Source organism: Peromyscus maniculatus, chromosome 21 (genome assembly GCF_049852395.1).
Source record: "Peromyscus maniculatus bairdii isolate BWxNUB_F1_BW_parent chromosome 21, HU_Pman_BW_mat_3.1, whole genome shotgun sequence".
NCBI lineage: Eukaryota > Metazoa > Chordata > Mammalia > Rodentia > Cricetidae > Peromyscus > Peromyscus maniculatus.
Genome location: NC_134872.1, coordinates 20,234,383 through 20,246,462, shown reverse-complemented (window position 1 = coordinate 20,246,462; position 12,080 = coordinate 20,234,383). Strand labels below are relative to the sequence as shown.

At 42.8% G+C, this 12,080-nt stretch overlaps 1 protein-coding gene across 5 annotated transcripts in view; it reads right to left on the bottom strand.

The window, feature by feature from the left end:
• Cabcoco1 (ciliary associated calcium binding coiled-coil 1) overlaps nt 1-12,080 on the bottom strand; it is a 134,090-nt gene that overhangs the window by 15,965 nt on the left and 106,045 nt on the right. Inside the window, exon 6 of one of the 5 annotated variants that reach the window (XM_042265955.2) lies at nt 5,227-5,742. The exons of the other annotated variants lie outside the window; for them this stretch is intronic. Within the exon in view, the coding sequence (XP_042121889.1) occupies nt 5,731-5,742 (12 nt within the window). The 3' untranslated portion in view covers nt 5,227-5,730. Of the gene's footprint in view, nt 1-5,226; nt 5,743-12,080 lie in introns of those variants that run through there. 5 annotated transcript variants of the gene reach the window in all.

The following is a 12,080-nucleotide window of genomic DNA, read 5'->3' as shown; positions in this document are numbered from 1 at the left end:
TACAAACATTTTCTAAGGGGTAGAACTGTTCTTCAGATGCCCAGATATTTTTTTGAGGACACAATAATCTGGAAGATAGAGAGAGCTGAATTATAGACTCTGGGCTTGGCTCTGTTCCTAATTGTGTGATGTGAAGAAAATCCCTAGGCCTCGGTTTATTTATCTATAAAACAAGGGTAATGATAATTGCTACCTGGCTACTACATTGAATTGTTTCAAGCACAAATTAGATAATGCAGATAAAAACGCTGGGCGTTCTTCAAAGGGGGAGGTATTATTAAACCGTATTATTATTTATAATTACTGTTATTATTCAAAGGATCATCTTGCTGATGGGGGTCACTGGAAGACAGACTACAGCAGCCATATTTGATGACATGGGTCCACACTATCTGTGTTTGTTAATGTTGCGTAGGCAACCTGATGAACTCTGAACTCGGTAGGATGTGCTACCACAGTGCTTCCTTCACTGACAGTCTCCCAAATATCAAACACATCCAATGGCACCTCATTGGATGCGTTCCCCTCACCCAAGAATGTTCTCTTTGGTATTATTAGGCGTTTCATGACTGTGCCACATTATCAGAACTTAGGCAAATCATTCACTTAGTAGATAAAGGGGATTTTACTCTTTTCCTTGCCTAATTTATCCGTCTATCTTTTGTTTTTCTGTGTCAAATGTGGCCTGTGGTGGCCTAGATCTCACTTGTTCCCTTTAACAATTTTTTTTTTTAAATCAAAAGTAAAGAATCAGGGCTTTACAAGGCGGGCATTCGAGGTCTTTCTTGTAAAAATGAAGTATCAGTGATCTTGAAAGTACTAAATTTGGCTTTGTACTTTTGATTCTTAGACTGACTATCTGGCAGCTTCCTCACGGGGAGAGTTGAAAACATGGTTATAAATAGCTGGGAAACACCGAATGATTTTTCAGAATATTTTTTTAGACCACCTGCAGCATGGTTGTTTACCAGACCATGTTACCCTCGACGATAGGGACCTGTAGACAATCTGAAGTATTTTACAAACACTGTAGTCATCCATGCATTGTTGTTTGCTTTCATTTAGGCTGCTGTATTATTTCTGAGTATTTTAGTATTAAAAAAGGATGTCAGATAATCTCTTTTTGAAGGATTTGGAATTAAACAGCGCTGTCAGTTGGCGATTCAGAGAGATGAGCTAAGCGATTATCTTAGTAGAAAGCCTGCTTTGAATTGTCAGTTAGAAACTTAAAAATCTAGATTTTTGCACTTTTTTCTTTTGCATTTCCATTAGCCCTGCTGAGGGCTTATATACAGATGAAGCTATTTCATGGTTTTCAAATTTTAGGTTATTCTCTCTTTTCTCCAATAGCCAACTACCTGTAATTTGTAGAAACTATTGCAGACAATAAATTATAATGGTTAGAAGAGAAACTGCAATGGAAAATACTAAACTTTTTTTTTTGGGTTCTAGTCTTTGCGGGGGTGGGGTGGGGCTTGGGGTGCTCTCTGTTATTTTGACAGTTTAAAATCCCGGAGCAAGAGGAGGTTGAGTCTATTTGGACGAAGCGTTGACAGAGTTCACTAAACTTCAAAGGGTTCTGACTGAACTCCAGTCCTAGAGTTCTCGGGAAAATTGGGAAGAGGAAAAACAAAACAAAACAAAACACACACAACAAAAAAGCCCAAACCAAAACAACTTCTTGAAACCACAGAGAAATGAATATCAGTTAGAAATATAATGTTTGGGAGTGAAATGAATTTAACTTCTAAATGCGACGTTTGGGAGGCTCGGCACTTAGGATGTTTTGCAAACTGCTACAGAACTTTTAGAGAAGTCAATGGATGTTATTGTTCCTGACTGCGAAGACCCAACGCATCTATTTTAAGTAATCTGACATTAAAAAATGCGCTGACAAATATAGATTTGAAAAACAGCACGGGAAGTTGTAAATCAGCCCGTAACCCTTCGCATCAAGGAAACGAGAGACCACGGAAATGCAGCCATTTGCTGCATGCAGTCAACCTCCTTCATTTTTAACTAAAGAAAGTTTGCCGAGGGCACGATGTTTACATTTTGGATTTTTTTTTTTTTTAATGCATAGATTGCGTGCTTCCCTCTTCTCCGATAGGCTCATAAATTATTATTAGGAAACATGTTGTCATAGCTATAAATATTTCCCTCTCTGCTTAGCTCTCCTCGGTTCTCCACTCTTTTAATATCTGGCTAGCTGATTCTTTAATTGTATTGGGTGCCTGTCCCCAGGCTGGCAGAAAAAGGTCTTCCTGGGTTGGAGATATCACTGCGTGGGTCACCTTTTGGAGCTTGTTACTGTAAAGGTAGACTCACTTAGGGGGAAGCCCTGACCCTTCCTCTTCCATGGTCAGCTCTTTATTCTATATAGAGGGTGTGTCTGCATGACAAGCATCTGGGGAAATCACAGACTGCAGAGAACAGGCTTGAAGGAACTCTAAGGTTCTGGAGTTTTCCATCAGATGAGAAATCTTAGTAATTACATCTAAGTCAGGTCTTGTGGACAACGTTGTTCATACACAGAGTTCTCAAAAAAGACCTTTAAAAAAAGTAAATTATGCCAGTTTAGTCTTAAATGCATCTGTGAAATATTTAGGTGATATCTTGATTCTACGCTGGAATGTTCTAGAAATCTGGGCTCCCTCCCCCAATGTCTGTTGGAGTCCTAGATTGGCTCCTCCTGCTCCCATTGTGTCTGAGCTGTTTCTTCGTGAAGTCCTTCTGAGTCTCGTTAGGTCGTCTGTGTTCCAGTTACAGGAGTTACATGCCATGTTACTGAATTTCACGTGGCCTTTGCTCTGTTTACACAAGTCAGAAGTTGCCCAGACCCAGTGTTTTTCTGTAGTGATGTAGAGTATCTCAACTCGACATTCGCTGCTTACCGGAGTTTTACACAGGCCTGGGCTTGCTCCGTTCTCGGTTTTCTTGGCTTCCCAAGCCGCCTCCTCCTCCTCCCATCCTTTCTATCTGAGTGACATCAGTAGCTGCACAATTACTGGACGCGAAGCACAGTGGCTATTCCCTCCACCTTGTGTCTACCAGCAAATCAGCCACAAAACTCTTTGGGGGGACACCTCCAGGATGTCTCATGATGTCTGCCATACCCCTTGTTTTCCTGGACCATGCTCATTTGCATCTTTGAAGTCTAAGTTCTTGCCTTCACAGACCTTGGGGGCTCCAGCCGTAAGGGATTACTAACTTTTTCTCACTGTTTTCCAACGTGCGAAGTCCCTAAAACACGGTGGGTCCTGCATAAATATTTATTGGATAAAGGAAGTTTAAAGAAGGACAGAAGGACTGTGAGGTGGCCCAGCAGATCATGGCGCTCGTTATGAAAGCCTGGCCTCTTGACTTCAGTCCCCAGGACCCGTGTAAACAGAGAGAACTACCGCCGAGCTGTCCTCTGGCCTCGGCATGTGTCCCATGGTGGGAGGGTCCGCGCGCGCGCGCGCTCGCGCGAGCACACACACACACACACACACACACAGGAACCATCACCACCGCTGCCAACAGAAGACTAAAGAAAGGAAGGGTGAAAGCAAAGAAAAGGAAAAGGAAGGAAAGACAGTGCAGAGATGCGCCTTTTTCACCTCCATCTTCCCAGACTGCGCCCTCCGAGGGATCCCTTTCCCCTGCCTCCCACCATTATCATTCCCTCTGGTCTTCTGAACCCATTTATTCCCTGCAGTCAGGTTTTTCCTTCTCCCCTTGAGTGGTGTTTGTCACAGTGACCCTTAGTTGTTGCTGTGTGTGAGCCATGTCCTCTTGTCCTGTGGAAATAACCTGAAGTCAAGGGAGCGTGTCTTGCATCTCTCAGAGACCCGTGGGTCAGAGGTGTGCCGGGAGGGTACGCAGCATTCACTTAAAACACTTCAGGGTACCGATGGTGGTGCATGCCTTTAATCCCACCACTTGGGAGGCTGAGGCAGGTGGCTCTCCATGAGTTCGAGGCCAGCCTGGTCTACAGAGTGAGATCCAGGATAGGCACCAAAACTACACGGAGAAACCCTGTCTTGAAAAACCAACCAACCAACCAACCAAACAAACAAACAAAAAACACTTCAGGGTGATCTAGTTTGTTTGATAAGCTGCAGTTTGGTTTGATAAAGGTGTGATTAGAAATGGTCCCATTTGGAAGCTGGCTGCATCACATGGAGGCAGTACCCGAATAGTACTCCTCTGAGTACACAATCAGACAATCTGATTCACACTGATCTGTCTGCCCTCCACAGTATTTTTAACGGACAGTTAAGCTTTCGTATGAATTGACTGATGATGGTGTTTTTGCTTGCTGCCCATGTATGTGTGTAGTATATGAGCATACGTGTTTGCACGTGAGTGGACAGGCAGGTGTGTGCATGTGAATATGCATGTGTGTATATGTTAGTGAACATGCCTGTAGAGGCCTGAGGTTGACATTGGACATCTTCTTTGATCACAGATCTACCTGATGCAGGGTCTCTCTCTTGAACCCAGAGCTCACAGATTCTGTGTCTAGATAGCTAGCCTGTTTCAGGGATTCCCTTGGCTCCATCCTCCAGGCACTGGAGTTAGAGGTGGGCCACCACGTCCACCAGGCTGCTAAACATCTGAATGCTGGTCCTCACATTTGCATGGCAAGGGCTTTACTATTTAGCCATCTCCCAAGGCCGTGATGGACGTTAATCTAAACACAGTGTATTTTCACAGTCTGGAGAGCCCTCACTCCTTCATCTAGAGTCCTAGGGCTACGCCATGGACTTTCCTCAGGGCAGTGGAGATGCCGTACTCCAGGACCAAGATTCGCAGATTTTGCATTGCGTTTCCATTTCTTTTTTTTTTTTTTTTTTTTTTGGTTTTTCGAGACAGGGTTTCTCTGTGTAGCTTTGCGCCTCTCCTGGGACTCACTTGGTAGCTCAGGCTGGCCTCGAACTCACAGAGATCCGCCTGGCTCTGCCTCCCGAGTGCTGGGATTAAAGGCGTGCGCCACCACCGCCCGGCGCGTTTCCATTTCTTATCTTTGGCCGCACCCGGCTCACAGGACCCTGAGGAAGGTGGGTGGTGGAGCGGTGGGTGCAGTGGGTGAACCAGGCCCCCCGCTCAGAAAAAGATATGCTGAGGAGGTTTATGTTTATGAGAACTGGGCTGGGGCAGGTTTACAAAGCATGTTACAAGCATTTATTTCTTGTACAATGACGTACGCTCCATTGTGAAGAGAGGTTTTATTGACATCGTGACATCTAAAAGCCAAAGATGTTAAATGACTGAGCCAAGGTGACACAAAATAGTGAATTCCACTCAGAACTTGAATCGACCCCCATTGGTGGCTGGCAGGAAACCCGGTAGTACCTTATCCAGGGGGCGGGGGTAATTCCAACACAACAGCGGTTCTTGATTGGCTGAAATATTTATCTGTAGTCTATGGGTGAGAAAACGGAAGCTCAGAATAAAAAAAAAGGACTGGGGATCTGAGAAGGAAAGTTCTCGATCGATTAAATTCAGAAAGAGAGCTTGTCCCCAAATGAAGGCCTGCGCTTAAGGCATGGGGGATTGGATTTTCTTTTAAACATGGCGCTCTATAAAAAGCATCGGTCGGGGTGACAGCAAAGTGGGAGACCATGACTCATTTGTATCGTAGTAGAAGAGCGGCATCCGCGTCCGTGGTGACGGAAGTCCACGCTTGGCTCAGCGAGCTCTTCGTCCCATTGGCGGTCACAGTAATTACTGTTTTCACCAGGATCACAGACTTCTCTAGGAAGAGGAACGTGGAAAACTAATAACCAGACAGTTAAAAAAAAAAGTTTTTAGGGGTGGGCATTGTTGTGTGAGCCGACCTCTCGTACCCTGCCCTGTGATACGCTTGAAATCCATTTCCATATTTTTAATTAACACTTAGTTTCAAAAAAAAAAAAAACTTTCTGGAGGCCATTTAAATCACAAATGGTGGTGGGAGGGAGTAAACTTACTTTATCAGAAAATTGACTACGGACTCCTTTTTGTGGCTTTTTATTATTTTTACATATTAATGATTAAAATTAAATATGGCCCGATGACTCAGGACGACGGAAGACAGTGGGGAAATAATTTTTCATGGCTGATATGATTTTCAAGTCAAAGCTGGGTGAATGAGATATTAGTTCTGTTGTGGGCTAGGTTTCCTTGTCCACCTGGCCCCTCACTCCAGATCTGATCCATGACTCTTGTGGAAGGAGTTCAGGATGGTACCACATGACCCTCCTGAGACCTTTGGGGTGTCTCAGCTGTCCCGTGGGGACTGTGGTACTGATTCTGCCCTGTGGGTTTTCGACTCCCATTTTCACGTTTCAAATCATTCCTTTCTTTGAGTGGGAAAGAGAGGAGAGCAGTTAGAAATACTCCGCAGACTGTATTTAACAATCCAGCACTACAGACGATGTCACCTGCTGTGTTGACACAGGGTCGCTGCCATGAATAAGGGACAAACAGCAGCTGGAGTGCCAGCTCATCTCTGGTCCCAAGGTCAGGGCAGTCTCTAAGATGGAGACGCAATGGCTGTCCAGCACGTGGGTTTTAAGTGAGGTTTAGGTCAGTGTGTGTAAAGTACCTGTACTATGTCTGGTGTATAGAAATATTTTAAAGTGTGTGTGTGTGTGTGTGTGTGTGTGTGTGTGTGTGTGTGTGTACATGTGTGCACATGGGTATGTGGGTGGCTGGTAGTGGGACAGTAATGGTATGTATGCAATAATTAAATGTAAGACTTATTGTGTGGCAAATAAGTCTCCATTGCATGACTTCCCTGATAGCCATAAAAGACCAGAGTTTTAAGATTCTCCTCCTGTAAGGTGTTCACATACTGAACTCAGACTGTTCCTTATTAGAGTATTCAGTGGTGTGGTAACTCATTTTTAAAAATTCTTCTTCTCATGTTTAGATTTCCTCTAAAGGATGTCTATGCTGTACGGAGTTATATAACATGAAGATAGGCTGGCAGGAGCCTGAGACTTCAGGATAATGGAGCCTGCTCCCCAGTGAGGGACTCACAGGTCTGGAAGACCCTTGAAGGGTCTTTCCGGTTTTCACTCTTACGTGAGCACCATGGAGGTATGGAGGGTTGCTATCACAGCAGTGGAAACTGGTCCATGTTAATTTACTCCATTCAAGGAAACTGCTGGAATTGATAAATGAACTCTGTGCATTAGACGCTTACGTAAGAACACCAGAAAACAGCGTATCTTGTAATATGATGCTGCCACGCATTGCCCTATCAATCTGGAAAAAGCTAACATTGCTGCAGTAATTAAAACCAACCAAGGACAAAGCAACTGTTTCAAGATTCCCCTGCTAGAAATAAGAAACCGGGACGCAAAACCATTCAAATAATAAAGGTGCTTTGTGAAACCGAGCTATCTCATTAATTGGGTTAATCTAATTATACAGTCTGCAATTAAGCCTTAACATATCTCTGATTGTGACTCTTGTTGTAAACACTAACCATCTGATCGTCGTCACTGCCCGGGGAGGAAAGGAAGGCTTTACCTTTGATGGAGCTGGTGTTTAAGGCATGTTTGGGAGAGGAGGGAGCCTATCAAAATGTTATGAAAAGATACACTCCATTTCTTTAGCTTCTGTGTGTAGTGGAAGTCTTTATTCTCATTGGGCTTGATGGTGATGTGTAAATACGGACATCTGGGAAGATAATATTCCGCATTCCTAAATCACCACTGTTCTGTACAGTCTCTTTTGCAATAATTGGTTCATCCGGTTGCTTATTGGTGGATAATTTTCCTTTGGTCTCGACACGAAAGTGTAACAGTGTAAACTGGCCGGTTCTTTTAGCACAGCCGTTTTCCCATCGCTACGTAAGATGCTTTATTATTTTAACAAGAATTTTCTAAGGTGTCTGCTGGTGCGCCACGGAACGTCACCATTTCCCCAGCATCTGTCAGATTTAATCACCTCCGGAGGTACCTTGTACGGATTACCTTCTCTGAAGTGCCATCTTGCCAGGTTAGGTGTGAGATTACAAAGCAAAGCTGACTGCACCACCAAATGCCGTGATAATTTATTGTAAATTATGTTTTTTGTTGTTGTTGTTTGTAGAGAGATAAAACATGGGAAGTGCTTCTATTTAAATTCTTCCTATTATTTCAACACAAATACCAAACAGCTACACACACACACACACACACACACACACACACACACACACACACACGTGAGAATATAGACAATCCCTTAAATAGGTTCCAGTTACAGGGAAATTTATTTTTCAAGCCATGGGCTGCAGTAATGTCATACTATTCTAGGGGCTGCACCATACAGCACAATTAATACAAAACCTAGGTGCTTTGTGTGCTTCGTGGAAGTCTCTGGTTGCTGGAGACCAAGGCTGATTTATAGGACATGAATGGGAAATAATTGTGTAGCAAGCTGGTCTACAACAAAGCTTTAATTCACCGGACTGACATTTTACACTCGTAATCCACGGACCCGGTACCAGCCATGATAGATTACGATTGTTCCCTATACAGAAAGCACATCCTTTTCACAGATAGTCTGGGAACTGGAGTCCAGATGACCCCAGGAAGAAACAGTGGCAAGGGTTTAACCAAGTTGCTTCTCTAAGAAATGTAAAACTCGGGAGTCATGTTATTAAAATCCAGAACTAGATGGCAATGAATCACACAAAGTTATCTCTTTTAAACCATCCGAGAGAGTGCACGTCAAGACCCTATAAGGCTTCACTGGCCTCAGTGTGCTAACAAGAGAAACCTCTTATATAAGCAAGGCTTTATGATTATGTTTGCTGTTACGGATATTGAAGGAGAGTGAAATATAGGGCTGATGAAAGTGAAGGGTTGATGCTGCAGGCTTGAGCTGGGGAGCCCAGGCCTGGATTCTGTAGACTTCTCCCTGTACCTTTGCCAGGGTATTGTGGCCAGTTTTTGTTCTCACAGTGCCCGAAATGGGACTTGAGTGGTCTTTAAGACATTCATTAATGGACAATGCCCACAGCTCTCTCGTTTTTATTTTTTAAGATTGATTTTTAATTATGTTTGCATATGTGAGCATCTCTCTGTGTGTATGAGCACATGTGCGTGCAATACCCAAAGAAGCCAGAAGAGGGTATCAGATCCCCGACAGGTGGAGTTTAAGGAATCTATGAGTTGTGTATTGTGGGTTCTGAGATCCAGATTCAAGTCCTCATGATGGAGCAGCAAGCACTCCTACCATCGAGTCATCTCTCCAGCCCCTGCTGTATCCCTTCAAACTATTTCCTACTTCTGCTTTATTATTTTTTTCTTTTGGTGTGTGTGTGTGTGTGTGTGTGTGTGTGTGTGTGTGTGTGTGTGTCTGTGTGTGTGTGTAATGCACATGTGCATTCATGTCAAATGAAAATTGTCGCTTAGTTCCTTGTGACTCTGCTAGCAAATTCCATACTGTACCGTATACATTTTTGTCTCTTGTGTATTTAGATTCACTCAATTGATCTGGGCATCTGTCATATATTAGAGATGATATAAGCAAGACTTCTGTCCTCACAGGGGGTGTAGTGGAGAGATTTAGAGATGTTAGCAGGCTGGAGAAACAAACACGTGTACAATCAACTATAATACTGTGCAAAAATGGCTACAGTGGAGGGACACTGGGTTATTAACTCTTTATGTAGGTGACATGGGAGTAACAGGCCAGTCAGGGACAGCCATAGAGAGGAATGAGGAAGGGCAGGGCATGGCAGGGACTGGGGAACACCTCTGTCAGCCAACATTTTATCACAATCTGACCCAGGGCCTAAGAAATGAATGGTAATAAACAACTTAGAAAGCAAAAACAAGTCAAAATAGACTTGGCTCTTGGGGAATTTGTGTATAATTTAATTTTTGATATATATATATATATATTTCTTTGATTATATTCTTTGATATGTATATGTATATAAATATTATATATATTTCTTTGCTTATAGGAGAAATACTGTGTTGACCAATGGTTACTTTTATTTAAAATGTTTACACTTAGCGGGACCTGTGATAGATTATGGAAAGCACATTTGAGAGCTAATTATAAGAATAATTCAAGCACTGCTAACTCCTGACACGTATGTAGAGAGCCCTTTCCCCAACAGCTCCTGACAACATTGCTGGCTGTATGTATATACACAGGCATAGCCCCGAAAGGCTGCTACCCTTTCAAAGGACTGTGCATTAACCCCAGAAAGAGTCCCAAACAGGTAATCTACTGAAAATGTAAGTTCATGAATGAAGGTGAGCAAATAGGATGAAAACTAACGCCTGCTTCACCTCCTGCTCAAAGAACTTCTCATGTCTTTTTGAGATACTCATCTCACTTCCCTCTGTTGTTGTCTTCCTGAGACTTATGCCGTGTGTACAAGTTTTTCTTTTTTTTTAAATGAGCTCCAAGGTGATCAAGGGCTGCTGTCTAGGCATGGTAAAGAAAGGTAATAGTGCCTCCTTTTGAAGACAGTGGCTCTGGCTCCTTAGCACTTCCTAGTGTGAGAAAGACTGACTTGCAGGTATAGCACAGGCCTACCATCTACAGGAGACTCACTCTATCGAATTCAATTTCATCTTGGGTTTTATTTTTGTTTTTTTTTTCCCATTGTTTTTTTGAGACAGGGTTTCTCTGTGTAACAGCTCTGACCTCTCCCTGTAGAACAGGCTGGCCTCAAACTCACAGAGATCCTCCTGCCTCTGCCTCTGGACCACTGGGGTTAGGGTGTGCACCACTGTTCCTGGCTTCATCTTGAAGTAAGGATGCTTGTGGTTACCTGAGAAACAACAACTGTCTTGGACCAGTTTTGTTCATAAAATATTTGACCAATGAAATTGCTTCTGAGTTGCTTCAATGACACTACAAAGGTGATACTCTTTTTCTCAGGTTTGGTTAGACACTATGTAAATGATACGGCGACAATAATTTGTTGTTTTGTTTTGTGTTTTCAAGACAGGGTTTCTCTGTGTAGCTTTGGTGCCTGTCCTGGATCTCGCTCTGTAGACCAGTCTGGCCTCGAACTCATAGTGATCCGCCTGGCTCTGCCTCCCGAGTGCTGGGATTAAAGGCGTGTGCTACCACGGCCAGGCGACAATGATTTTTAAAGGCTGAAAAATAGAAAATGTTTAATGTATACACTTATGGTCCTTACTGTAAAATATTTTTATTGCATTCTCAAAATGTGGCTGTCAATGACAGAAATATATATATAAAAAAAGATTTTAAAAAGTATTTCCTGTAATGATGTTAAAATTTGAGCATTTCAATTCAGGGCTTATTCCAAACAACTGACTTTAAATTTTAACTTTTCCCTTGCCCACCTCTGTAAGTTCCATATGTCTTCAAAGGTCAAGTCTAACTCTTAGCATTTCTTTAAGGCTTTCATATATATATATATATATATATATATATATATATATATATATATATATATACATATATATATTACATATATATTCTCCATTTGCAAAAAAAGTCCATATTTTAAAAATTCATTTATAGCCAGATATATCAGCATATACCTATAATGCCAGCATTGGGGAGTGAGTCTGAGACAGGAGGATTATAAGTCTAAAGCTAGCTTGGGCTATATATCAAGGTCCTCTATCAAACCAACCAAGTTTCTCATTTATTCTGTCATTTCCCAGGCATCCTTACTGGCCACGCACTATCGGTCTGGGACTCGGCAATGAACAATCTAGTCCTTACTTCCAAACAGGTCACAGTTCAGTATGCAGTGAGGTATGGAGGACAAGAGAAATACTTATTCAAAGTGTATTTAGAGTATTCTAGAAAAACAGCTAACAGGCAGCCTATTCATTAGCAGGGGAGGGAGGAAAGCCGAAGAGTCAGGGATGCTTGGTGAGCAGATAATGCCCAGGTTGAGTCAGGTGAGAAGCAGTGTCCAGTCAGGGTTGAATAGGGTGGAAGACAGACAGACCAACACGGGAAGTCACAACACGCATTAAAGAACAGAGACAGAAGAAGAACATTCCAGAGCGAAAGATTGACATAGAGTTTGCAAAGAGATGAAGCCGGCACGTCTGGGTCCAGACTCAGCCTTGACATTTACTAATCACATGACCTTTGGGCAAACT